The sequence below is a fragment of the Strix uralensis genome, chromosome 15 (assembly GCF_047716275.1).
Source record: "Strix uralensis isolate ZFMK-TIS-50842 chromosome 15, bStrUra1, whole genome shotgun sequence".
Classification (NCBI taxonomy): Eukaryota; Metazoa; Chordata; class Aves; order Strigiformes; family Strigidae; genus Strix; species Strix uralensis.
In genome coordinates, this window is record NC_133986.1 from 2,116,321 (window position 1) to 2,141,000 (window position 24,680).

General features: G+C 42.0%; 1 protein-coding gene across 1 annotated transcript; it reads left to right on the top strand.

The window, feature by feature from the left end:
• The first annotated feature begins 689 nt into the window (after positions 1–689).
• On the top strand, positions 690–3,916 carry RASSF10 (Ras association domain family member 10). The gene has a single exon (XM_074884506.1). The coding sequence runs from the start codon at positions 783–785 to the stop codon at positions 2,160–2,162; it is 1,380 nt and encodes a 459-aa protein (XP_074740607.1). The 5' UTR covers positions 690–782; the 3' UTR covers positions 2,163–3,916.
• The last annotated feature ends 20,764 nt before the right edge of the window (positions 3,917–24,680 follow it).

A 24,680-nucleotide genomic window follows, 5' to 3' on the forward strand; every position in this document is an offset into this window, starting at 1 on the left:
AAAATCAGCACCACAACCCCGCATTTTATTAACATTTTTTACATCTCCCCATTTTAATCCACACTCGGAGATGGATCCCGTTCCCATCAAAGTACACAGCAAGCTCCCATTAAAATCTGGCTCAGCTAGTATTTTAATAACACTTAGACATTCCCGTCCTTTGCATATTTCATCTGCGAAGCGCTTTGCACACATGAATTTCCTAATTACAGGCGGGTGATTTACTAAAACTGGAAATTCCTCGCTAGCCCCGGCTTTCACTTTGAAGCTCCCGGATTCGCTCTCGTCCCTCGGCAGCCGGCCGGTCCCTCGACGCCGCTCCTTCGCGGCAGAGGCAGGCGCAGAGGGACATACAGGCAGACGACGGCGACCCGCCTTGAAGTTTCCGCGCCGGCGGAGTTCTGCGCGGAGTGTCGGGGCGGCGCTGCCCGCCGGGGCGTGAGCCGCGGGGGGCGCCCACGTGGTGGGCGAGGGAAAACCCGGCGGCGGCGGCGGCGGGACCCGGCAGAGCGCGGGCGGCGGCGGGCGGGCTCCGCACCGCTCCGCTCCGCACCGGGCCGGGCTCCGCTCCGGGCCCCTCCCGGCCGCGCAGCGGGCAGGAAGGGGTGGAGCGGCCGGCGGAGCGGCCGGGCGGGGAGCCGCGGGCGGGGAGGCATCCCGGCCATGCTGAGGCCGGGCGGGCGGGCGGCGCCGCGCCTCCCCCGAGCGCTCCCCATGGAGCGGCTGCCCGGCCAGCCCTGAGCCGGCGCGCCCCGCCGGCCGCCCGCCCGCCGCCGCCCCCGATGGAGCCCGAGGAGCGGAAGATCTCGGTGTGGATCTGCCAGGAGGAGAAGCTGATCTCCGGGCTGTCCCGGCGGACCACCTGCTCGGACGTGGTGCGGGTGCTGCTGGAGGACAGCCACCACCGGCGGCAGCGGCCGGCGCTGCCCGAGCCCGGCGGCGGGATGCTGTCGGGGCCGCCGCACTCCTACTGCATCGTGGAGAAGTGGCGGGGCTTCGAGCGGATCCTGCCCAACAAGACGAAGATCCTGCGGCTCTGGGTGGCGTGGGGGGACGAGCAGGAGAACGTGCGCTTCGTGCTGGTGCGCAGCGAGGCCTCGCTGCCCAACGCGGGGCCGCGCAGCGCCGAGGCGCGGGTGGTGCTCAGCAAGGAGCGCCCCGGCCACGGCCTGGGGGCGGCCCGCGCCAGCCTGGCGCTCACGCAGGAGCGGCAGCGGCGGGTGGTGCGGAAAGCCTTCCGCAAGCTGGCCAAGATCAACAAGAAGCGGCAGCAGCCGCTGGCCCGGGAGGCCTCGTCGGCGGAGAGGATGGAGACGCTGGTGCACCTGGTGCTCTCGCAGGACCACACCATCCGGCAGCAGATCCAGCGGCTCCGCGAGCTGGACCGGGAGATCGACCGGTACGAGGCCAAGATCCACCTGGACCGTATGAAGCGGCACGGCGTCAACTACGTGCAGGACACCTACCTGGTGGGGGCCGGCGGCGGGGAGCCGGAGCCGGGCCGGGAGCCGGGCCGGGAGCCGGGCGGGGCGGCCCAGCCCGCCGCCGGCCGCCCCGAGGAGGACTACGCCAGGAAGTGCGAGGAGGTGCTGCGGCTGCAGGAGCAGCGGGCGCAGCAGGAGGAGCTGCTGGAGCACCTGGCCGCCGAGATCCAGGAGGAGCTCAACGAGCGCTGGATGAAGCGGCGGCGGGAGGAGCTGGAGCTGGCAGCGGGGCCCGGCCTGGCCGACACGGACTGCGACACCACGGAGCTGAGCGGCGGCGTCGGCGGCGGGGAGCTGCACCTGGAGCACGACCGGGTGAAGACCCAGCTTAGCACCAGCCTCTACATCGGCCTCAAGCTGAGCACGGACCTGGAGGCCGTCAAAACCGACCTGGACTACACGCAGCGGGCGTGGGAGGACAAGGAGCGGGAGCTGCAGCGGCTGCTGGAGACGCTGGGCACCCTGGACGTGGCGGAGGCGCCGGCGGAGCCGCGCGGGGCGGCGGGCGGGGGGCGGCCGGCGGCGGCGGGGGGGGGAGACGGCGCGGCCGCCTGGCTGGAGCAGGCGCGGGCGCTGCGCAAGGACCGCGCCGACAACGACGAGGACTCGGACACGGGGCTGAGCTCCATGCACAGCCAGGACTCGGACTCGGTGCCCGTCTGCGAGTCCCTCGTCTAGCGCCCGCCCGCCCGCCCCGCCGAGCAGAGAGGACGGGCTCCGCCGCGGTCCCTGCCCGGTGCCCCCGGGCCCGGCGCGGTCCCTGCCCGGCGCGGTCGGAGCGAGACGGCCGGGCCCGAGGCTGCCGTCGGACTGCGGGCGGGCGAGAAGCCTCCCGGGGCAGGAGACGGTCGCGCAGGGCAAACCTCGTACTTTTCGCTCTTGAGTTTAAACTTGTTCTAACTAGTCATCCGCGGGCAGCGTTGGGGCTGGCTCGCCGGTACTTTTATCTGAGGAAGAGAAACCCACAGCGTGTTTGTGTTTCACTCACGCCTGGGATTGCTCGCTCCCTAAATCCCGGCGCCTGCTCCACCGGAGCAGGGCCTTTTTTTGCTGGGTCTTTTAATCCTACGGTTCCCGACGGTACCCCCCCACTGCAGCACAGGCGACTCCGGATAATCTCTGTGCCAGTAAAACGCCCGGACGCGCTCTCTGTAGAGTAAATCAGTTCTCTCCTGAACAGTTTCTCAGCCTTGCAAAGTCAGACAGTGGGTTACGCTGACTGTCATTTACAAATAAACCCGGCTCCTTTACAGGCAAAAAGTCACCGCGACTAAAAGCTGCTGATCGTTTAAACACTGCGGAGGACAAGAGGTGTTGATGCTACTGAAAGCGACACCGGGAGCTCCCTGGGCACAAGCTTCTGGAAAGTGCTGCAGTTCCTTTTGGCAACAAAACCGGATGATAAATCACTTTTTTTTTAGAAAAAGAACAAACTAAATCAGAATACAGATTAACATGTTGTATTAACTCTGCTCTGCGTAGTGTTTTTTCTTATGCATAGATAAGAGTGCTTTAAGGCAGACTAAGAAATCTGTTAGTATCAATGTTCATCTGAGAGTCATTGAAAGTAATTAGCAATACCTGTATGTACACAGCCTTCAACTACATTTTTTTTTCACTAGGCTAGCTGATATTTGGCTGAGCTTGGTTGTAGATAAACAAAGTACAGAATCAGCTTGAGCTACCGTTTTTAATAATATAGTTCATATTAGGCCAAGAGATACAATGATAGAAGCATGACTCAAGCCCTGCCTGCACTACAGCTTAATCTTTTCATCAGTTATTCCAATTAAAAAAAAAAAAACCAACAGCATCAGCTGTAACATGCATTTCACCTAACTGCCAAATCTTCCTCTGCAGCTTAACTCTTACTGAAAATATATGATCTGCTCTTACAATAAGAGACATTAAGGATTCTTATACTCCAGAATAATTGTAGAAACAGCAGTGGGAGACCAGAGAGTCAGGTCCGACTGCCAGTGTGAACTTTTTAAAACTTCTGAGAATATTATTTATGTAAGGCTATTTATGAAAGTTTTCATTTAACAATAAAGTATAAAAAAGGGGTATACCAGTAGAGCAGTTCATTATTTTTGATAAAAACCTCACAGCTTCCTCCCATAAAGACTGGGTTCCACTCTTTCACAGTGTTCTTGCTGGTAGGAATGCTGTTGGACAACAGAAGATTGGACTCTGCAACTGGTCAGTTTGAAAGCAATCGGAGAAATGCTGTCTGTGGATTTGTTGAGGCTGTACAATTCCCTATATGCTATCATTCTTGATAAATGTTACTCCACTGAATGGGTCTCAGTTATAACAAATGGTGGTTTATTATAAACATTGATTATAATTGTTTTTCATATTTTAGTCAACCTTGGAAAATATTTAAGAACCTATTTTTAGAGCTAATAAAACTTAATAAGACTAAATAAGTGTTCCCAATTGAATGTGATTTAAAAATATATATATATCAGGTCTGGGATTTTGTTATCTTGTGGTGTCATTTACCCTCTTGCAAAGGGAGTAGAAAGATACACCAAGTCAGACCTCTCCAGTCTGTCTCATGACAGCATTGTCCCCTCACTTTCTGATGGCACAAGGGGCTCCCTCAGGTACAAGTAACTGTGTGTTCCTCAGATCTAGTCACTGCAGGGGGAGTGTAGTGGCATTTAGAAGTGCTGGCCCAGGTCCAGAGTGAGGAATTTCACCCCACTCTGCAATTAAAAATACTTACATGGAAGTAGAGCTGAAGAATAAGTTGGGGGGTGGGGGAGTCATGTTGTTGCCCTGCATTAGATTAACCAGGGTGGCTGTAGTGGGTAGGTGATGCAAGTATCTGTTGATAGCTTCTCCAGTGACTGATGTAAGCAATAAACCCGAAATTGCTTTACGTAAGTTCTCCCATTAGCCACACCAAGCAAATAAAAAGCAGGCACATTATAGAAATAAGCTGCAACAGGCCGTGCATCATTATACTATTGATATAGGCGTCAGGTATTTTGTGAAGGAAGCCAGGAAATTCAAAGTTGCAAAGCAAAGTCTGCCTACTCATCCTCAGCTAGGAAGCGCCTTAAAACCAGGACAAAACCACTGTTGCTCTAGGTCGCTGAGGGACACACGCCATGCAGTGCTTGCTCTTGGCCTCTCAGTACCACAGATCCTGACCCTGCTGAGCTGCTGGCCCCTGTCCCGTGAGGGCAGGGGCAAGAACGCTGCAGGTGGCACTGCAGTCTCAAGGGTTTGGTGGGAGCTGCAGTGACTTCCTACAAACACGTATTTGAATGCGTTCTTATATTGTGCAGGTGACATTGGGTATATTTATTTGATATTTAAACAGTTGCAAGTGCAACTGCAATGGACTCAGTTTTCGTTCCTGCATAGACTGAATTCAAGCATCTTCATAAATCCCTCTCAAACTATTATTAAAACATTAGTATACAAGAGGAAATCATTGTTTGCATTGAACCAGGCACTTCTCCGTTCCCACCTTCTTCTGGACTTGTATATCCTCACTTAGATAATAGAGACAAGTCACAAGATGCTTGGCTTTGACAGGGGATTTGGCTCTGGGGTTTTGCCAGGCACGTAGCCAAGGGTTAGGAGAGCCGATTCAGAATAGCAGGTAGAAGGGAAGGATTTTCATCTCCTTCCCAGTTCTGAGAGAAGAGAAGAGAGAGAGAGCAGCAGCAGAAAAATCCCCACCAACATCATGACAGAAGTCTACCTTCTAGAACCACCACAAGAGAGGTAAAAGGTCCAACCAACACCTGCTTTTTTTTTTTTTTTTATATACACCATTCTCTTCTATCTTACAGACTCAAGTCCAGTCTAATCTTTTCCTCATCCTAAGGCCAGGCAAGCAGATATAGATAGCTGTAAATTAAATAGAAAACTAACAGCATTATGAACTATTCAAGATAATTCTGTGTATAGTACCACATTGCCCTCTTTATTCAACACCCTATCTGCTTCTCAAAGGAACCATCAAGGACCAAGGCCGCCAGGTCTTTCTCAGACACAATACCTACAGAAATCAAAGGGAGTTTTGTCCGGGAGACATAATCAGAGTAGAAACAGGCCTTAGTTTCAGGCACCCTTTAAGCAAGCATTCTTAAGCACTACTACACGAGTCCTGTCTGTCTGCTGCCCTTGGCGACACTTTCTTCTGACCCTACGTGGCACTTTCTTTTGAGACTAGACAAGAGTTTGTGGGACCAGATAATGAACCAGATCAGAAAAAAATTTATGATCTTTAATTTCAGCGAGTCACTGACATGGCTCAATATATAGTCACACAAATGCTTCTGCCAAAGTATCATGGTAAAAATGGGAAATTGAAGGCCCTTGGAAAGGTGGAACTGATTCTTTCAGCAATAGGCACTGTCTTATATTGACTTGCATGTTGGCAAAAGCTTAGTTCAAACTGTCAATATCCTCGCACTCACAGTCTAAAGAGAAGGTTTCTGGTGGAAGACTAAGGCTGGAGCTGAAGCTTCACTGACATCAATCACTCACCTGTATTAAACCAAAATGAGTCAAGTAGCCCAGCTTTTAGCCCTGACCTTGTTTCAGAAACCCACTATCAAGCAATATTATCAGAATAAAGACTCTGTGTCAAATTCAATATATTTCTAGTCCTTAACTCATGTAAGAGATCTGCCAGTTTGAATAAGCACTTTGTAGGGATATCATTTGATGCCTTAAATGGGGAGGGAAGAGGGGAGGCAAATACATTTACTGTAATGAACACCACTGACATGCAAAATTAATGACCTATTAATTATTGCCATTTATTCTAAAGCAGCATGTAGCCAGTCAAATCAGAGTCTGGTTGATTTATGGTGATAGATCCTTTTCCAAAGACCCTACAGTCTTGGTTTCATACAAGATAGAGTCAAAGGAGGGAAGCAAGTAAGTGGGTGTGAGAGAAGGAAAACATCAAGAAGCTTTATTGTTGACTGCTTGCATGAAACATTTTCCAAGTTTACTTTAAAAATAGTCTGTGTGCCTATATCTGGGGAGACATGCACACAGACCTCCCCCCTCTCAAATTCTACGCTACTTTGGGCTTTTTCTTTTTTCCCCCCTTTCATTTGCACTGAGCTGGAACTGTAGCTCAATACCTGAAAAGAGCAGCACAGGCCTTGAAATAAAATAACAGGTCTGGTGAGCTACAGTGGTTACAGAGTTGAAATACAAGCCATTGCGGATTGTTGGAAGCAGTTGTCCTTTGAAGTCACTTGATATTATTGCTCCTGAGCTGGCATACAAAGTTTAAAGAAGTGAGCATCACAAAGTGCAGGGAGTCTACATGGATGTTACTACTTTTATACAAGCTCACATTGCTAAATGAACTTAGAAGCTTAACAGAAAGGGAAAATTTAATAAACTCAAAGCAAAATTGGGTTTTATGTGCAAATTAGCCACGTATCTTCAAGCAGAATTGTCAAATCATATTTTAAGAACTATCACTTGCATAATTTAACACATTACTTGTGTAAATGCATCAGAGCAGAGCTCTCCATGTAGGGTGGATTCTCACACCCTTTCACATACTGAGTAACACTAGAGTTGGCCATTGATTTCTTAGGGTGCACAGTACTAACTCTACCAGGGCCTTAGAATATATCCTTAAAAGGTAACTTCTGCAGGCTTTACACAATACCTACATATCAGTCTGTTTAGACTTTAAGCTTTATTTGGGAAGTTTTATTAAAATCCCCTTCCCTCAGTTTTGAAAGCGTTCCAGAAAAGCATTGATGTTCCATGAAAAAAAATAGTTTCCCTTCCAATAACTTTTTTCCTCTTTCCTCCCAAGCTGCTCCTCCCCTACTCGTCAGCATCTGCTCTGAATTTCATGAATAATCTTGTTCAAATCGGTGGGACTCCACGGATTCAGTATTAGGATCCTACTTGGTAAGAAACCTGAAGAAAGAAAGTTTCTTTCTGTGTCCTGGCAAAAACTCATTATTTGTGTAGTACGTGGCAATCTCAGCAGTATTTTTGTAGTTCTTTATGTAATAACATGTCATACAGATAAGGACATACTCTCACCAGCTGTTTTATGCCACTGTTGCTCAACTCCCTTGCCTGACCCCCCCTTTTTCTTTTTTCTTTTTTTTAATTTGAACATGTTTCCAAGTTACCTTCTGAATTTTCCCCTTCTCCTAATTTGAGGTAAGTTCTTCTCACATAAGGAGGGAGCACATCTCCTCAGATGATATTCTAGGAGGAACGTTACTGTGAAGCATTGGGGTAGGGAGATACAGTTTCTATTCCTAGTTTGGAGAATAACTTGAGTAATGAGTGGTATCTTATTTCCCTTGGAGTGTAAGCTTTTGCTGAAGATATTTACTGTGTGATTGTACACCATCTGGCAGAAGGAGACCTAATCTACTCAAGGCCTTCTAGGTACTGTTGTAATGAAAATGTTAAACAATTTCACTCTTCTGTGCCTCAGTTCCCCTAACATTAAATTGCATGTTCTTCCCTTTTCTGAATGTTTTCAAGTCACCTTTCCCATTTAATAGTTCAGTGAAACCACTGCAGAGTTATCTCAGAAGACAATTCTACTAAATCACTTTTGGGATTAGAGCTTCCTGGGGGTGGTGGTGGTGAGGAAAACCCAAACCAAAAAAAGCCCCAAAAAATAATCTGTGACTCAGAAAGAGCTCTTACATATCTGAAACATACTATCATCAGCTTACTAGCACTGTACTTCAAATGGCTTAATTATGTGATTATTTAGTCTATTATCTCTAAAAGAAATACTTTTCATCAGTCAAATTGTGCTCATAAGCAGGTCTTTGGAAAATGTGTTAAAAGCCTCTAGGAAAAAATATTTAATCCCTGTTTCAATTTAATGTAATCCCCTTGTTTTAATCTCTTACAGTGTATTTTTTTTAACATGTAATCAGGCTATTAGTTTATGCATTTAATTATCAGTGTAGCCTAATTTTTTTTTTTTTTTCCTGCCTTTCACTGAATCTCCACTTGATAGACATATCTCAAGAACAGATGAAAAGTGACTTGGGAAATTAAGGGACATGGATCACCTTTTGAAAATGTTGGTGCTTGTTCTTCCTACCACTAGCATAGAACCAAAAAATTTGCTTTAGACTGCAAACTTCTAGCTTTTTCATGTTTCCCTTTCTTTCACAGGTGCTCTTCACTCTCTCACAGTAAGGTCTCTCCATAATTCTACTACAGGTTTCCTTTTCGGAGTGACTGGATGACTCATGAATCACCAGTAAAGCCAGGATTGTAATCTTTTTTATAATCCTGTTCCTGCACATTTTCTATGCCTTCTACTTTCCTTGCTTGGTCTCAAAAAATATTACTCTGACCAGATAATAGAGGGTCTGGCACTCAAATTTTGCCATCCTTCAAAGACAGATGTAGCACACACAGCTCCAGGTGTCCTGTACCTGTAACACACGAAGCAGTACATACAGCTGTGCACCATCCACAGGAGTGAGCTGATCAGAAATGTCTTTCCTAGGCTAATACAGGAAGAGGCAGGTTTGAAGCCAGTATATACTGTAAATTACTTATTCTTAGCTCTGACAGGGGTAACTAATGATCTTCAGCAGGTGATTCCAATGTGAAACAGAATAACCTGATCATCTAATTATTTTGAAATAATTTTTACATATTTACTGACTTCAGGTGTGGATTTTTAAAAATAATATCCCCTGCTCCCTACCTGTCAGTTGTACAGTTCAGTAAGAAAATGGCATTCTGGTTTAGAGTGATTTATAAACCAGTCAGGATTGTGATGAGCATGGACCTTGCTCTTTTCTGTTCTGGTGGGGAAGGAAAACTTTCCTGCCTCTGCCCTGCCTAAGCGAATTGGGGATGAACAGGGACAAGAGTGTGGAGAATGAAACCATGTCAGAAAACATAACCGAGCCCATGAAACACAAACTGGAGAGCAGGTAGCTGAAGGGAATGAAGAAAAAAGGACAAAACCCAGCAAGGACCCTGGACAATAGGAAAGTAGCAGGCAGCATGAATCAAGCCCTGCATTGTCACAAGGGAGAAAACTCAGTGAGAACCACGAAGCATCTTGTGCTTCAAGCTGTTTCACTACAACAGTCTAACAAAGAGCAGCCTGGGAGGGACAGGAGTCCATGCCACAGTATCTCCACAGCTATCAACACTGTAGCCAGGTGAACAGGAGGAGAGATTGATCAATGAAAATCCTGTGATTTTCTTGAGGTTTTGTTAACTTAGCTGTAAAGGGCAGTGACTTCAGAATTTGCAACAGGCCAGTGTGCTGAGAATCTGAGGATGAAATGTCACTCTAAAGTCATTTTTTCCTTTGCTTTTAACTTATAGTTGGTAAGTATGGAGGAAGGAGTGTTTCCCTATATGATACATAGTTTGTATAATCAGAGTTTCTCCACAATACACTCCTTTCCTAGAACATTAAGCCTTAGCTGCTGGTTATGATCCAGGATGTTCTCATCTTGCTCTAAATGTTTACCTATGTGATTTGCCAAGAACAGTGCCACAAAGTAAACAGGGTATTTAGCTTAATTTAATAGGCAAGTTTAAGGTAAAATCAAATGCAGACCTATTACTCCAGTTTACGCAAGCCAGTTTTCAAAGCATGTGCAATGGTATTTCTAAGTATGTTTTGCAAGCTAGTTTGTGTAAAACAAGCCAACTGAGCCAGGCTTAAATTTCAGTTGTTTAAAGTCTCTCATCATGTGTCACTGAAGTGATTCACATGTAGATCACTTAATCTAGTTAATGAACACAATTACCATGTTTTGACAATATTAATTGGACCTGTACTTAGACTCCTTTCTGCATTTCACCTTCATAACCACCTCCATAATTATCAACTCCTATAGCTTTTGTATGCCTAAAGGAATAGTTTACCTTTATAGAATATATATTTCATTATTAACTTCTCTGTCATTGCCCCTCCCTCCAATATTTTTCCCCACAGAATTTCCAAGCCTTTTTCTTTTCCTCCGGTCATTAGCAATTGGGCTTCATCTTTGCAAGTAACAAGGGTGAGAGATACCTGCCTGTTCAGAAGTTGTCTGCCACACACTTTCAACTCAAGGCTTATAACTGCTAAGCCACAGTCATTCCAGCAGAGTTGCTTTCCATCAGTATTCTGGGATTTCTTTTACTTATAAAACTGAAGAATGGACATTTTCCTAGTTCAAAGACAGGTAACCAGACAATCAACTTATGCAAAAGGTCACAAGCTCTGCTGTTTTGCCCAGTATATCAGAATCTAAAAGGAGACAAGTTAGAAACCCTGAAGATGGAGCCAGTTAACCCAGTGATTAATTTGTACATTTTCAGCTAGAGCTAAATATCATTTTCATTAGCATTTATATAGCAATAGGACCACACAAGATAGAAAGTTATTATACTACATATTTTTAAGAGACACAGGAGAAGGTAGTCCTTGCTCCGATGAGATCACAGTACAGACAGACAAGCCAGACATCAGTTGAGATGACAGACATAGGAGCTGCAGTGACTTGAATTGGGTGCACAGCAGGTTAGTGACAACAAGAGTAGTAAATAAGCCAACACTCTCAATTTCCAATGCGTTTTCCTCTCTACTAGACCCACACTTCCAAACTGTGATGTGGTACAAGCAACAGATGAGGTATAAATTCATCTCCACCCCTTACTGCCAGGGGAGCCATATATCAGGTAACGTGTAGAGACTTATTCAAGCTATGGAAGAAACACAAGAGGTCAAAGAGTATTAGGAAAACATTGTACTAGAGTACTACGTTTTATAACCACGTTTCTTAATAGTCTCAAGCCTATAATTTTATACTCTGAGAGTTTATGGTTTGAGGAAGATTTTTGATTCATTTATGTTAGTGGCACAAATAGCTGCTATTTCTATAAACGGGTTTCATTTTCCATCTCCTGGATATCTGTATTTCTTTCTGCAGCAAGGAGAACCACACATACTGTGAAGACCCGTCAATGAATAAAATTTTCCAACTAAATATTTTCAATATTGTTAGCAATATATACTCAGCAAATCTATAGTTTTGGAACCCTTAAAAAAAAAAAGATGGTTGTGTTTCACACTTAGGGCTTCAGCTCTATCATTTGTCTTTTTCTCTATGTACTACTGTTACATATTTATGATATACATTACTCAAAATCATGAATCTAGAGAGTCCTCAGATTTGTTGATCATGAAAGTCCAAGCTTTGTCATTAGTTCAAATGACACCAACAAATTTTCAGTAGCTCCATGGAAACACAAACAGAAGTTTGGTCTAACTTTTGAGATACCTATCACAGGATATCAGAAATTGGGATACTCAAAACAGCCAAGTCGGTGCACTAAAACATGCCTTGATTAAAAGCAAATTAATTTTCACATGATGAACAGTGGAGAACAGAGTTGGTTGGGTGAGTTCAGACAAGGCTGTTGTATTTTAATTTGCCAATCTAGCAAAACCAAAACACTCTGTGAAGACCAGCTCTGGCAGAGGTGGTTCACCCAGTGGGCAGATATCACTCAGAAGACTGCCCAGTTTCCTCTCGGAAGGATTCTCTAGCTATTGCTGTTCTGCCTGGGACAGGGCTGCCAACATGAAAGTTCTTCCTTTTCCATGACCCATACCTGGCAATTTCAGGTGAAGAAGAGTAGCAGAATCAGTACCAGTGGCTACGGCACCCAGGACAAGATTATTTCTTTTACAGAGACTATTGCCAGTACAGCCACTTGAGGTTCTCATCTTTACTTAAAAAAACCCCGTACAAACAGAATAATTTTAAGTTACTGAACGGCACTGCTATGGAAACCTGTATTGCCACAAAAATCTTTATTACACAAATATTCAATACTAAGAAAGATTTAATCTTTCACTAGGGCTCAAACAGAACAACTCCAAACATTTTATCATGTATCTTTTGATCTGTCTAGATGAAATCCCTAGTTATTAGATAATACAAGTAAACATTATGGCTGGTTCTGTTGTCTAGGAAGCCACTGTGATTAGGGCTCTACAAGTTCCAAACAGTTTGATCCCTCACCAAATGCTTGTATGTGGGAAGGTAGCCATGATACATAGTATATAATTACCCTGAGAAGTTTCCATTTTTATTCAAATTGCTAATGAGCAAAATAATATCAAACACAAGAATTGAAAGTACCAAAACTAGTGTCTAAGTCTGCAAGTATTTCAGATATTGAATTATGAGCTTTAATGTGATCAGGCCATGAGTGGTTAGTTACTAGATAGAAAAATGCAGATAATGGAAGTCATGGGGAAATGGTGCAATTGGAACTTGCTTTCAACATTTCGTATGGCTTTATATATATTTAGTATACAACACACATATGCACTTTTCCTACTGCTTTGTGTTTCAGCTTGTGTCTCCTTTTATGGCAGTCAGAAACACTAGCTAAAACAGATTAGAGCCTTGCAAAATCTTTCTTAAAAATTAACTGCAAATATAATAAATGTATTTGACTGTTGATTAACTGAACATGATATATAACTATACATATTATTCATGATGGGGTCAGTTATTGAACAAAATAACTAAAAGCCTGCTCACTCATGAGAAGATGAGATGACTTAATGAAAAAAGGTCTTATTTCTATCCTTTACTTTAAAGTTGACAGGTGTCAATGCTTTTTTAGAAGAAATTCTTTGCATATTAAATACACTTAAAATTGAAGAGACTTCAAAAGTACCTCAGAATTCCCAACAAATTCTGCCTAGAGCATAATGTTCACAAAAATTCAGAACTCTTGTTCATAAGCTACTCGGTTAAACACAAGATGACTAAGTTTGATTTAATTTTTTTTCCAATGCCATATTTAAAATATGAATATCATATAGACATCAGTAGATAAAAAGTATGTCAATGAAGGATGAGTACAAATTCAAATTACTAAGCAGAAAAACGAAGTTAATTTCAGTGTGGAATGTTTGTAAGCAATGTGTAATCAGTCTTCAGTTTAAAGGACTCTTAATTAAATAATCTATTATTATGTTCACTGGCAAATCAAGCCTAAACATGTACAAATGCAAAAAATAAAAGATCCAACTACATTCAGCATTCAAATATAAAGAACTTTCGGTACATTAACACTGGCCAAAAATGTATTTTTGTCTGTGTGGGGGTTTTTTGAGGGTTTCTTTGTGTTTGTTTTGTTTTTTAATCCTTAAGGGTATGAAATGCAGCTGAACAATCCATTGCATGTTTCACTAGGAGTAATAAGGGTCAAATCCCAGCCCAAGGTACAAATGTTAAAATTTCCATGACATTCATGAGTGTCATATACTCAGATCTGAGCGCTGTCTATCCATAAACAAATATAAGCCTACAATGAGACATTCTCCAATGCTGTTTGAGAAGTCTGTTGCTCACTTGTCACTTGGGCATGCCCACGCCTAATTTTCTTTTCAGCAAATAACATTACCCTCTATATCCCCCTACTCTGAAGCAATTACTCATTTCAAAAAATAATAGAACAGTAGTCCCCAAGAGACTGCACTGAACCATCTTTCTTGATGCTAAGCAAACATCACGCCATTTGGAGTATCATGCCTAAGCTTGGCCCTGTTTCTGAAAAAGGATTAGCACAAGCCAACCAGTCTGGCAGGACTGACAGTCATTGACTTCAAGTCAAACATCATCTCCACCCCAGAGTATACCCGCAGGGGCTTCCTTTGTGAGATTTGCTGAGGGGAGAGAGGGTGTGGGTAAGACACCAAAAGCCACCTCTCAATTTAGGAACCCAAGTCCCGCTTTCACAAGAGGTACGGGTTTAAGTGTCTTTGACTTCCAGCAAGACCTGTCCTCCAAAAGGTTGTTGGCTTTTGAAAAATCACATGTGAAGACAGTCCAAATATCACTTACACTCTTTTTGAAAATTGTAGCCCTGCTACATAATTCAAATGTTATGCCTTTGATAATTAAAGTTGTAAACTGGTAAGAAGGGAAACATATTGGTTTAGACCAGGAGAAAACTTTTGCATTGAGAATTTTTGTAATTTCATACATTGAAACTTGTCTAGAGTTACCACTGGTGACTTTCTTGCAATACTGAAGAGCTGTGTCCAGTTCTTATTAAAATATAGACTGAGGATAAACATGGAAATATTTATTATCTCTCCTAAGCCCAACTTTTCTAGGTCACAGTAATATATAGGCAGGAAGTAAATTAAGTCAGCGCTGTGCCACTGAAATGTTTTTTTAAAAGCTCACATTCATAACACTGTAGTATCCTCCTTGCTGAGCATACATATCTCAGTGCCAGATCTGAGCAGGTCCACAGAGTAACCGAGCAAGATAATCACAAAGATTTATTGTGAAAGCCTAGACTTCCACAAATCCAACTGTCTGACCTATCTGATGCTCAGCTGATGTCAAATTTGCAGAGAGGAAAAAAAATAAAACAAACAATTGTCACAGATCCTGACTTATTTCTAAGAAGTGCTCCCACATCCAATTTACTTTCCCAGAATGAAACCCAAGTCAAGAGCTGCCACTACTGAAGGCATAAGCTTTTCTCTACCACTCTACCAGGATGCTAAGAAGATGAGACACATCCAAAAGTAGCTGGAAGAAACAACACTGCACGTGAATGCTCGATCCCTGGTTCCCTAGCTTTGGAAACCTATCAATGCTTTTGATCAAGGAAAAAACCTCAACGCTGCAATCTTGCATTCAGGATTGTGAGGGTTTTAACCTACTATAACAGTACAGAACGTCAGCACTGATGACAGAATTGCTTCAGCAGTGTGGGCAGATCTATCCACCTTGAACAAATGAGATCACTAACAGATGCCCATGAGAGCCCTGCTTTGCTGACAGAGGGGCAGAACATGCAAGCAGGGCTGCCACCCCAGTTCACATGCCCTTGACACTAACTCACGGATCCACTGCTAGTGGACCCAAGAATACCAATTCAACAGGCTAATGCAGGTCTTTGGTCTGCCCAGTCTTTTCCTACTGGCATAAACTAATCAAGTATGGTTTCACTGAATAAAAATAATCCATCAGTAACTGTTATACAAGCTAGACCAAACTCATATCTGAGGTTCATACTTCAAATACTGGCCAAGGGAGTGAATAATTATTATGTATTTATTATTTTGTGCTGTAAGGCTACCCAGCAAAAGAGCTAGAACCCATAACTCCATTGACTTCAAGGGGTTTAATATTCATGACTGTAATAAAAGATGCATCCACACACAGAGTGAACTTGAACAGTAACTTAACTGTGGAGAATCATGCCATGCAGTGTGTCATTTTTTCCTGTCATAATTCTTGCCCTGACTTTACTGCACTGCATAAAAGTGGGACAGAAAGATGCACGCACAGATCCCTAAGATGTGCTACATTGATAGTTTTGAGATGTTTATGGAGCAAAATTGCATGAGAACAGATGTTTATAGGAAGCCTCAACATTAATCTTATGCTGTGAAAGCAATCTAGGGGGAAGAAATCCACTTATACACAAATGTAAGGCACCGATATAAATCTCCCTTTTTTTTCTATCATTTGGCAAAAGGAAGAGAAGAATCTTAGTCATTACTGTGGACTTCTAGCCAAAACCAATTGTTAGAAACGTTAAAAAAGCCCAACCTCTTAGCCCACTAAATATTTCACAGAAGAAAAAACTGCCAGAAGTTTGGTCAGCAAATTACAAGAGGTAAGACCATATCACCACATATTTGTATACAAAAATCTAGTCATTTTTGTATATACAGAAAATTCATACATTCTCATCTTCAGCATAAGCAGCAAACATTTATAGCCTGAAAACAAACATTCAGGGAGTGTCCAGACTAGCCTAAACAGCAAACAATTAACACAAGGTGAAACTATACTGCAGACATGCCTGAATCCAGACTGTGCTTCATTCCCTCTGACTGAGAGAACTGAGGTTGAGTGTAGAAATAACTTTTTCTCTGGAAAGCAAGCAGAAGTGCTATTGCTCTGAAGCCATGAGGGAAAAAATGGGTTTGAACAGCAGCAAAACAAGAAGTAGCCAACAGATGACTGCTCTCTTCCTATGCAACTGGATGACAGCATTCAAAGAAAGAAATTGGAAAAGCAACACTAGAGAGTGGGATTTGCAGCAGCAGTTTTAACATGTTTCAGAATATTCCTTCCTTATTAGACACCTCATCAGCTAATTGTTCCAGTGCTTGAAAAAAAATTTCTGGAGCAGCTGAATAGGCCAACCATTTCATCCTGAGTATGTTACAGTGACAGTTACCCTCCTCTTCATCCTGTTTCAGTAGGGAAGCCAAAGCAAGACATAGAGGAGCTGCAGCATCTTGGCAAGGGGCCCTTATGAGGCAAACAAAATATATTAATCTTTTATATAAATCATCCTCTGTGTTGCAGACAATTTTGACGTGTTTTAGGAGTCGTGAGAATTGCTACAAGATATAATCTATACTTAACAACTCAATCCGCTCATCCATTATCCATGCCAGTAGCGATAACATCTGCTGTTTTCACGTGGCTGCATCTCCTCCACACAACTGTGTTGGTCTGCCTTTGCTCTCCCTGCTACATATATTCTCTTTCTCCTTTTGTCCTCTGCTCTTTCAGGCCTTAGTACAAGGCACCAACCCCCTCAGTGCAACCTCCTTCTCAAACTCCACTGGGTGCCAGTGACCTGGAGGGACTGGGAGCAGGGGATAAGGAGGCAGGCAGCCAGCTCCTGGGGGAAGGTGAGCAGTAGGAGGGGGAACTCCTTCTACCAAAACACCATTTTTCTTCAGGAATTCAAGGCCTTGGGACAGCGCAGTGCAAGCCCCATAGCAATATTTCTTCTTCTGAATAGAGACTCTCCCCCTAGGAGATTCCACATTTATGGGATTATGTTAATTATTCATTCAGATGCTTTTTAGCTCCACTTTGTTGCTGTTAAGCCAGGAACAGAACCATATAACTGAGCAAGTTACCAGGCACTTAATTGAGCTACAGACCTGGAGTAGTGCTGTCTGCAACTTAGTCTCATTCCTACAAGGGTTGAGAAAACCACCACAGGAAACTACAAGGATGATATGTCTCAGTGAGCATTTCTCAAATACACCACCTTGGGAAAAGCAAGGCTTAGAAGTATGATTGAATCTTCTAATGATTCCAGATGATTTCAGATTACAGTATTTGCAAAAAAAAATATATTTTTTCTCCTTCCTAATTGTAAAATTATGAATCTCTTTCACATGATGAACAATGGGGGCTTACTATAACACATGATAAAAAGGTGGCAGCTCTTAAAATAATCATGAAGATTCACCTAAAAAAAAGAATTCAGTAGCAAAGTGCTGTTAACTGGCACTACTCCCAATCAATCTAGGATATATCCAAGGTAGAATTTATGGTCCATAAAACCAATCTATAATTCTAACTTAGTCTGATTTCAACATAATAGCCTAAAATTAAATATTTATGTAGCTTGAACAAGAGTGGGAGTGGCTGGATATATTCTGGACTCTGGAACTGGCTTCCTTTATCTAACAGCTTGAATTGCTATTTTTGGGGTGTGCTGTTTTGCGACCCATGAAAAGCAGAGTGTTGAAAAAAACAGGTGAAAGTGCAAGGCAGTTTGTATTACAACCTTTTCCCAGTTGTCTAGCCTAATATACTTCTAGCAATTCTTTTCAAGAAATCTTTACATCCCTTTTTCACACTTGAGACTATCAATAAACTCAGCGCTAAGGAAAAAGTAAGAAGCAGCTTCTCCCCTTCCTACAGAGTTATTTATAAAAAGATGATCTGCCTTTCCCCTCCTTGACCATATGCAGGGAATCAGTCTTTGGCCATTAGGCAAAATGTATGTGACAGTAAGTTTGCATACCAGCTACTTTAGTTGCTCTACACCAGACATACTTTGATCTTATGATCAAAACGTGTTTTCATTTTGAACATTTGCATCCATGCTATACACATATGAGCTCTGGTCATGAAAACAGGCTATACTTATAGGACTATGTAAAGCACCACTGAGTTTTATACAGTAGTTTCTAGGAGTTGAGAGAAGGAGTAGCAAGAAGAGCTCAAGAAGGTATAACAACTTCTTTTATTAAACAATATATTGTATTACCCCACAAACTTGGGGAAAAGGCTGGGATACACGTCCATAGGCCCAGTAGTGAATTAGATGCAACTTGTATGAAAAATATGTGGCTCTTGACAATACAAATCAGACAGAGTATTCCACAATTAACTGCTAACGTCTGATTTTAGGAGGATGGCTGTGAAGGAAGAAAAGCCCTTTCCCTAGCTATGTATTTCTTTTGTATATTTAATTCTTTCGATACAAACAAAACTAGAACTTTGCTAGGGTATCATTAAGGTTAGATGTCCAAAATACTTGCTAGAGAAAATATACTTTATTGCCTTTATTTCTTAAAAAACTGCAATTTGAAATTTCTCAGGACATTGGAAAGTTCAAATAAATTACTGTTTGTATAGCACTCTTAGATCTCCAGATGAAAAGCTTAAAAGTGCATAATATCAGCCAGAACAGCTGTAACATTATGTATAAATGCCGAGTTAAGAGTCATGGCTGAGCAAATTGTACTGGCATAAATTTTCATCCAGTGTCCCATCCAAAGCATTCAGTATTAAGACCTACATTAACTTTGTGATCAGAACAACAAAGTCCTAGATGTCTTTTATTTCTCATACTGGCATTAATTAGCCTTAGATTGTAGGGTTCCACTCGAAAAATAAGGAACACACAGTAATCAAAGCCACATCCATATATGTATAAATATGCCAAAAGTCAAAAGGCTTTGCATAGATGCTTCCCAACTAACGTTTAATCTTTTGAAACCTTTTGTTTCACATCCTTTTCAGTGCAAAAAAAATGCTTGAATATTATGCAATATTGTAAACCAATATTGTGCTGCTAGTAAACAGGGTTTTTTTTCCCATGTATATGTGCCCAGCCATCATGCTACATCTCCTTACAGGCTGGCACCTTGGTTGCCCAGGCCAACTTTAAGCACCACATCTATTACAGTAGGATACGGTCAGCCTACAACAGGGAATGGGTGCACAAGGCAGCTTTTGGTACTTGTTGAAGGTATGGGAGAAGGGAAAGGTCAGGATGCTTTTGGGACGACCTTGTGTGGGCACAGCTTCAGCAGGAAGGGTGGAGATAACTACCACCCAAGAGCGGCCCATAGCATAAAAATTAAGGAGCTCCAAAAGGAGGTGGGAGCAGTGGGTTTGGATCCCCTTAGGCAGAGGAGGGACCTAAACCTGGGTAACCTGCTTTCTGGATGAGACTTCAAAGCTGGGACTACTCCTCCTCTCCCACTCACACACCCTGAGGTGTGGTTTTACACACACCCCTGGCGCAGTGCGTCCTAATGGCTTTCTCGAGGGCTGCACACACCGACAGACCAGGGGCTGGCTTCTTTCGCCAAGCTCCAGCTCCCCTCACACACTCCGCTCCTCGAGCGGCCCTTGGGATTCTGCAGCTCACCTCATCGGCCTGCCCTTTGTGCCGATGGCAGAAAGGAAGTAGCACTTCACTGACTCAGTGAGGCTTTCTAAAGATAAAGTATCTTAAAAACTAAGCTGTCAGAACATGAAAACAGTTAATATTTGTAAGATTGACAGACTGAAAGACACAAGTGCCCTGAGTGCCTCTCATGCCACCTCTGAAACACATTCTGGCTTTGAGCAGAGGTGCCAGAAGAGATTTGCCCACATGCTAAAGAAGCCTTGGAGTTCCCATCCTTAGAAGGCCCTGAGCCCATAAAGTTAATTGCATTAAGTCTTATATAGGTCCTGTAGGGGGAAAAGAAAAGCATCTCTCGGGTTACTTAGAGGTTGCTGGGAGCACCTCCGAGGGCACTGAATTGCAGAGGCTGATTATTGTCTGTGCCAATAAGCTTTGCTGAATTTAAAATTAAGACAGCTAATTAGTATAAGTTCAGTGTTACATTAGCCATAATCTACTTAAGCGATATGACTGCAATGAGGAAGCCCACAAACTGCTCAGAACAAGAAAGTGTTCCACTTAAAACAAAAAAGCTTTCATTTGGATATATTGCATTTCTTTTCTCCAATTCGTTTTGAAAAATTCTGGTGAAGAATTAAGTACCATTAATGGATTCAGTGCTTATCCTTTAGCTCTGCTTAACAGCCATAATAGTTTATATGTATTTTGAGATTAATTTTTAATTTTTAAGCTTCTGAAAACTTCAGAAATATATTTCACTCACTGGACTTATTTTAGTTTAGTAACACCACGAAATCTTCATAACTGCTCTAATATTTACCAGTAACTAATCTGTTCCCACTGAAGTCAATGGCAAAAATATAATTGCTTTTACTGAGTACAGGTTCAGGCCTGTAAGACAAAAAGATACAACAAAACAACAAAAACCACATTTTGAATAAGATAAATCTCATTCTCAACATAATCCCATTTCTTGCAGTAGCTTCAGTGCTTTTCCTTTCACGGATTTCTATTCTGGAAATTAGAAGGCATTTTTTATACTTTTAGTACTCTTTTTTTTAATGCCCATAAACAAATACGTTAACAGGCTCAGAAGATTTATTAGTCAGTCTTAGAATGACACAGTCAGTAGATGAACTCTCTAGCAAGCTTCTTTCTTGGTATACTTAGAAGATTAGTAACAAAGGAGAAAACAGAAAATCTGAATTGCAAGAGCTTAGTTCGTTCTACCAGTTGACAAAAGAAAGAGGATGAATCCCTTTGCTCCCACCCAGGGAACAGATATTTCATTGTTTCTCTGTTTGGTGGCTGCCCGAAACTTGTCTGAATACCTTTCATTTGGTAATGTCCAGGAACTGTAATCTTACCATCTGACATAGCAGAAGGACAAGATGATTCTGAATAGAGGTGCAGTGGAAAGGATTTTAAACAGACAACCATCCTTTCAACTACTACAATAAAACAGGTACAGAGACACATAAGTGTCTTGCACAGGACACTAAGCTGACATTCAATTCCTAGAACAATCTGTATAATAAAGGAGCAGTATAATGAAGATCAGTTTCCAGTAGTTAGCATTCAAAAGCAGAGTAGTTCAAGCCTGCTTGAAAAAATTAGTTCCAGAAGAGATCTGAAGCATTAACAGAAAACTCCTCCCTACTCCCCCCAGCTCCATTTTAAAATCTTACGAAACTAGGAGCATGAAATAACTCTCTCATCTAGAAATCAATGTTTTGTCATAGTGTGCCTGATGTTATCTTGCTTTCAAACTGCTTTGATTAATTATATCATTAAGCATTAATTACGAAGCATTTTAGATATTACACATCCAGATTTAACATGCCTACTTTTCCAAAATATAGCAAATTGTATGTGAGGGTTTCCAAAATATAAACCAAATCTTCCAAAACGCTGCTAAGCACCAAGCTCCTTTTCAGAAGGGGAGAAGAGTTTGCATCCACGTACAGATGACCAGCAGCCTGAATGCAGTCATCCATGCTCCCTGTTGTACCACTCCTTGTTTTTGCAAGACTTGCCATATAAACACCATGTAACCAAAATGTCAGCGGAAAAGATGGAGAATATCCTGAAGGGACAAGACCAAAGCATTCTACATATAAGCTCTCCTCTGAACCCAAAGAATGTATTTATTTACATTTACATTGTTGTCACAAAAATGCTTATTTGTAAAACCTCAGAAGTCATCAACACAAACACACTGATGTACAGTATTTCAAAACCGTTCATATCAGATCATTTACAAAGTGTCTCCTGCTTATAATATTTTTCATCTATTTAGGATGCTTGCAGGGAAAAGACAAACCTTGTAAAAAGAAGCAGAGGATGCAAGAAGTTAATGGAATCCAATCATAATGTAGTTTCTTGAAGGAGCAGGGAGCTGTCAATAGGGAGAACAGAACGAAGAATGATGAGTGCCTGCCAATATAATTTAGGACCAGCAGTGTCCCAGATTCCTTACTGGATCCATAGGTTTCCCCTAATTATTCAGTCTTTCTATGGTTGTAGAAAAACAACATCACAAACTACTTCTTTGTACTGAATTAACCCCTTCACACCCAGGAATTGGATATCTTCCCACAAAACCATTTCCAGGCCAGTTAAAAAATCCCACCTTTATGCTAGGTGTTTACACCTGCAGCAGTAGCAGGTATGTGAAATCAGTGTTCTCCTAATTAAAGCACTCTTTATTAAGAAAAAACATTCTTGCAAACAGAAAAGTAGCTTCACTAGTATAATTTATACTTTCTTCTAGAAAAACACTGCAAGGAAGCCGATGGCCTGGTACAATAGCACAGTGTTCAAACTGTGTGACTGGAAGGAGTCAAACAAGTCCTCACCAATTTAAAAGTGGGAAGAGGGGAAAGAAAGTTTTGTAACTTAAGGAAAAACATTGGACACATGGTACACTCACTCCCAGACCAAAAAAAAAATTATACTCTTAAGGTGTGTTGTCAGCCCCCCAAAAGAAATAATGAAAAAGGCAGCTGACCAGAACCCAGGGAAACATTCTCTAAGAGCATCCCTAAACTTCAGCTCAAGACTCCAGAAATCTCTCAAGATAAATTCATTTAGCACTGCACAGTCTCTCCCCACGGCCTGCCCAGAACACCAGAACGTTCAGCCCTATACTCTTCAACTGAAGCATTTTAATGCTACAGCATCCAGCAGAAAGCAAAAAAACTTCTTTTCTTACACTCAAGGTAAAAAATGGATCTATAGGAACAGATGCTTGTACGATACATCGACATTAGGAAAAAAGTGACAGATAACATTTTGGCCTAGAATTTCTGCAGATTCTGGAAATAAACAGGTGACAAGTGGCTGTATCTAATGAAAGAAACTGGGAAAAAAAGAAATGAATAAGAGAGAATGCCAAATCACATGCAAGAAACAAAAAGCCTATTATATGCAAAGCATGAATACAAATTCTGAAACATTCATTTTGCCAAGTCCGATAAAAATATTCTATTTGTAAAACAAAACAGCTTGACAAAGTGTTTGGGGCTTTTTTGTGTGGATTTTTTTGTGTTTGGGTTGGTTTTGATTTTTTTTTTTAAAGTACTTTCACACTTAAATGGATCTATAAAAAATTTCTTGTTTAAAAATTATTATTCATTACTGGAGTAAAAACCAGCTGTTTTAACCCTTTGGGCACAGTGAAACGTACAATATTATAGTCCAATGAAAGGGGTGTTTGTAAGATCACAGTATGTATATTGTTCTTCTGCTGTCCTAATAATTATAGAAGATCCACTTTACATCGAGTGCCTCTAGGCATACCAGGAACATGACACTAGTGGACATGATGGTGGTAAGAATCACGTAGATAAAGTTACTTTAGCTATTACGTTATGACAAACATCCCAAATTCTTGGCTGAGGTTAAATGGAAATAGTGATGATGTCGTCAGAGGTGGAGATGTCATGAGGGTCATGACTGTGTGACATGAAGTAGGAAATAATTTAATTAGGTCATGACTCATTTTAATTGTTGTGAGATGTTTTCACAGACTGGTCCCAAGTGTTTTGCTTAAGTACTCAAAGAACAAATGTTTTCTGAGGATACTAATATTTGAATTTCAACAACTGGGAAGAAGATTTCTTTCATTTGTTTATTGATCAACTCCTGAGAAATAGTAGTAAACCCAGAAATAGTGGCTGATTTTGATATTTTAATCTTACTGGTTCTGTATGAAATAAACCCTATAAATCTGGAGGAGCACAGAAAAAGGCAATAAGCAATAACACCAAGAAACTTGTGCAAACACCTCAAGAACTGAAAATGAAGTAAGACCATTTTCATTACTATTATTCTGAAATTTTTCTTCCACATTTGCTAAATCTGGTGTACTCTTAGGTATCACTTGAATACAAATGGCAATTGGTGCAAACTAGCAGTTGAAAGCATCACATACAACTGGTAACAAAGACAAGCCAGGAAATGCCTGGTTTCAGTGAATTATGAATGGGCTCTGAATGCTGCTGCTGAATGATTTGCATTAGTGAATGATCCTCATATTTTAAGATAGCTTAATAGAGCATTAAATAGCACACATGAATACAGAAGTATATCAAAAGGTCAGTGTGAAACAGGAAACTGAATTTTAGACACTAACAACATTAACTGTATAATTTATGCACCTTAGTAATAACTACAATTGTTTTTACACATTAAAGAACCTTCTTTAATCTAAGAGAAGCTGGAAGGTAAGCCTGG

Coding starts and splice junctions, on each gene's coding strand:
- RASSF10 (XM_074884506.1), top strand. CDS start 783: ATGGAGCCCGAGGAGCGGAAGATCTCGGTGTGGATCTGCCAGGAGGAG.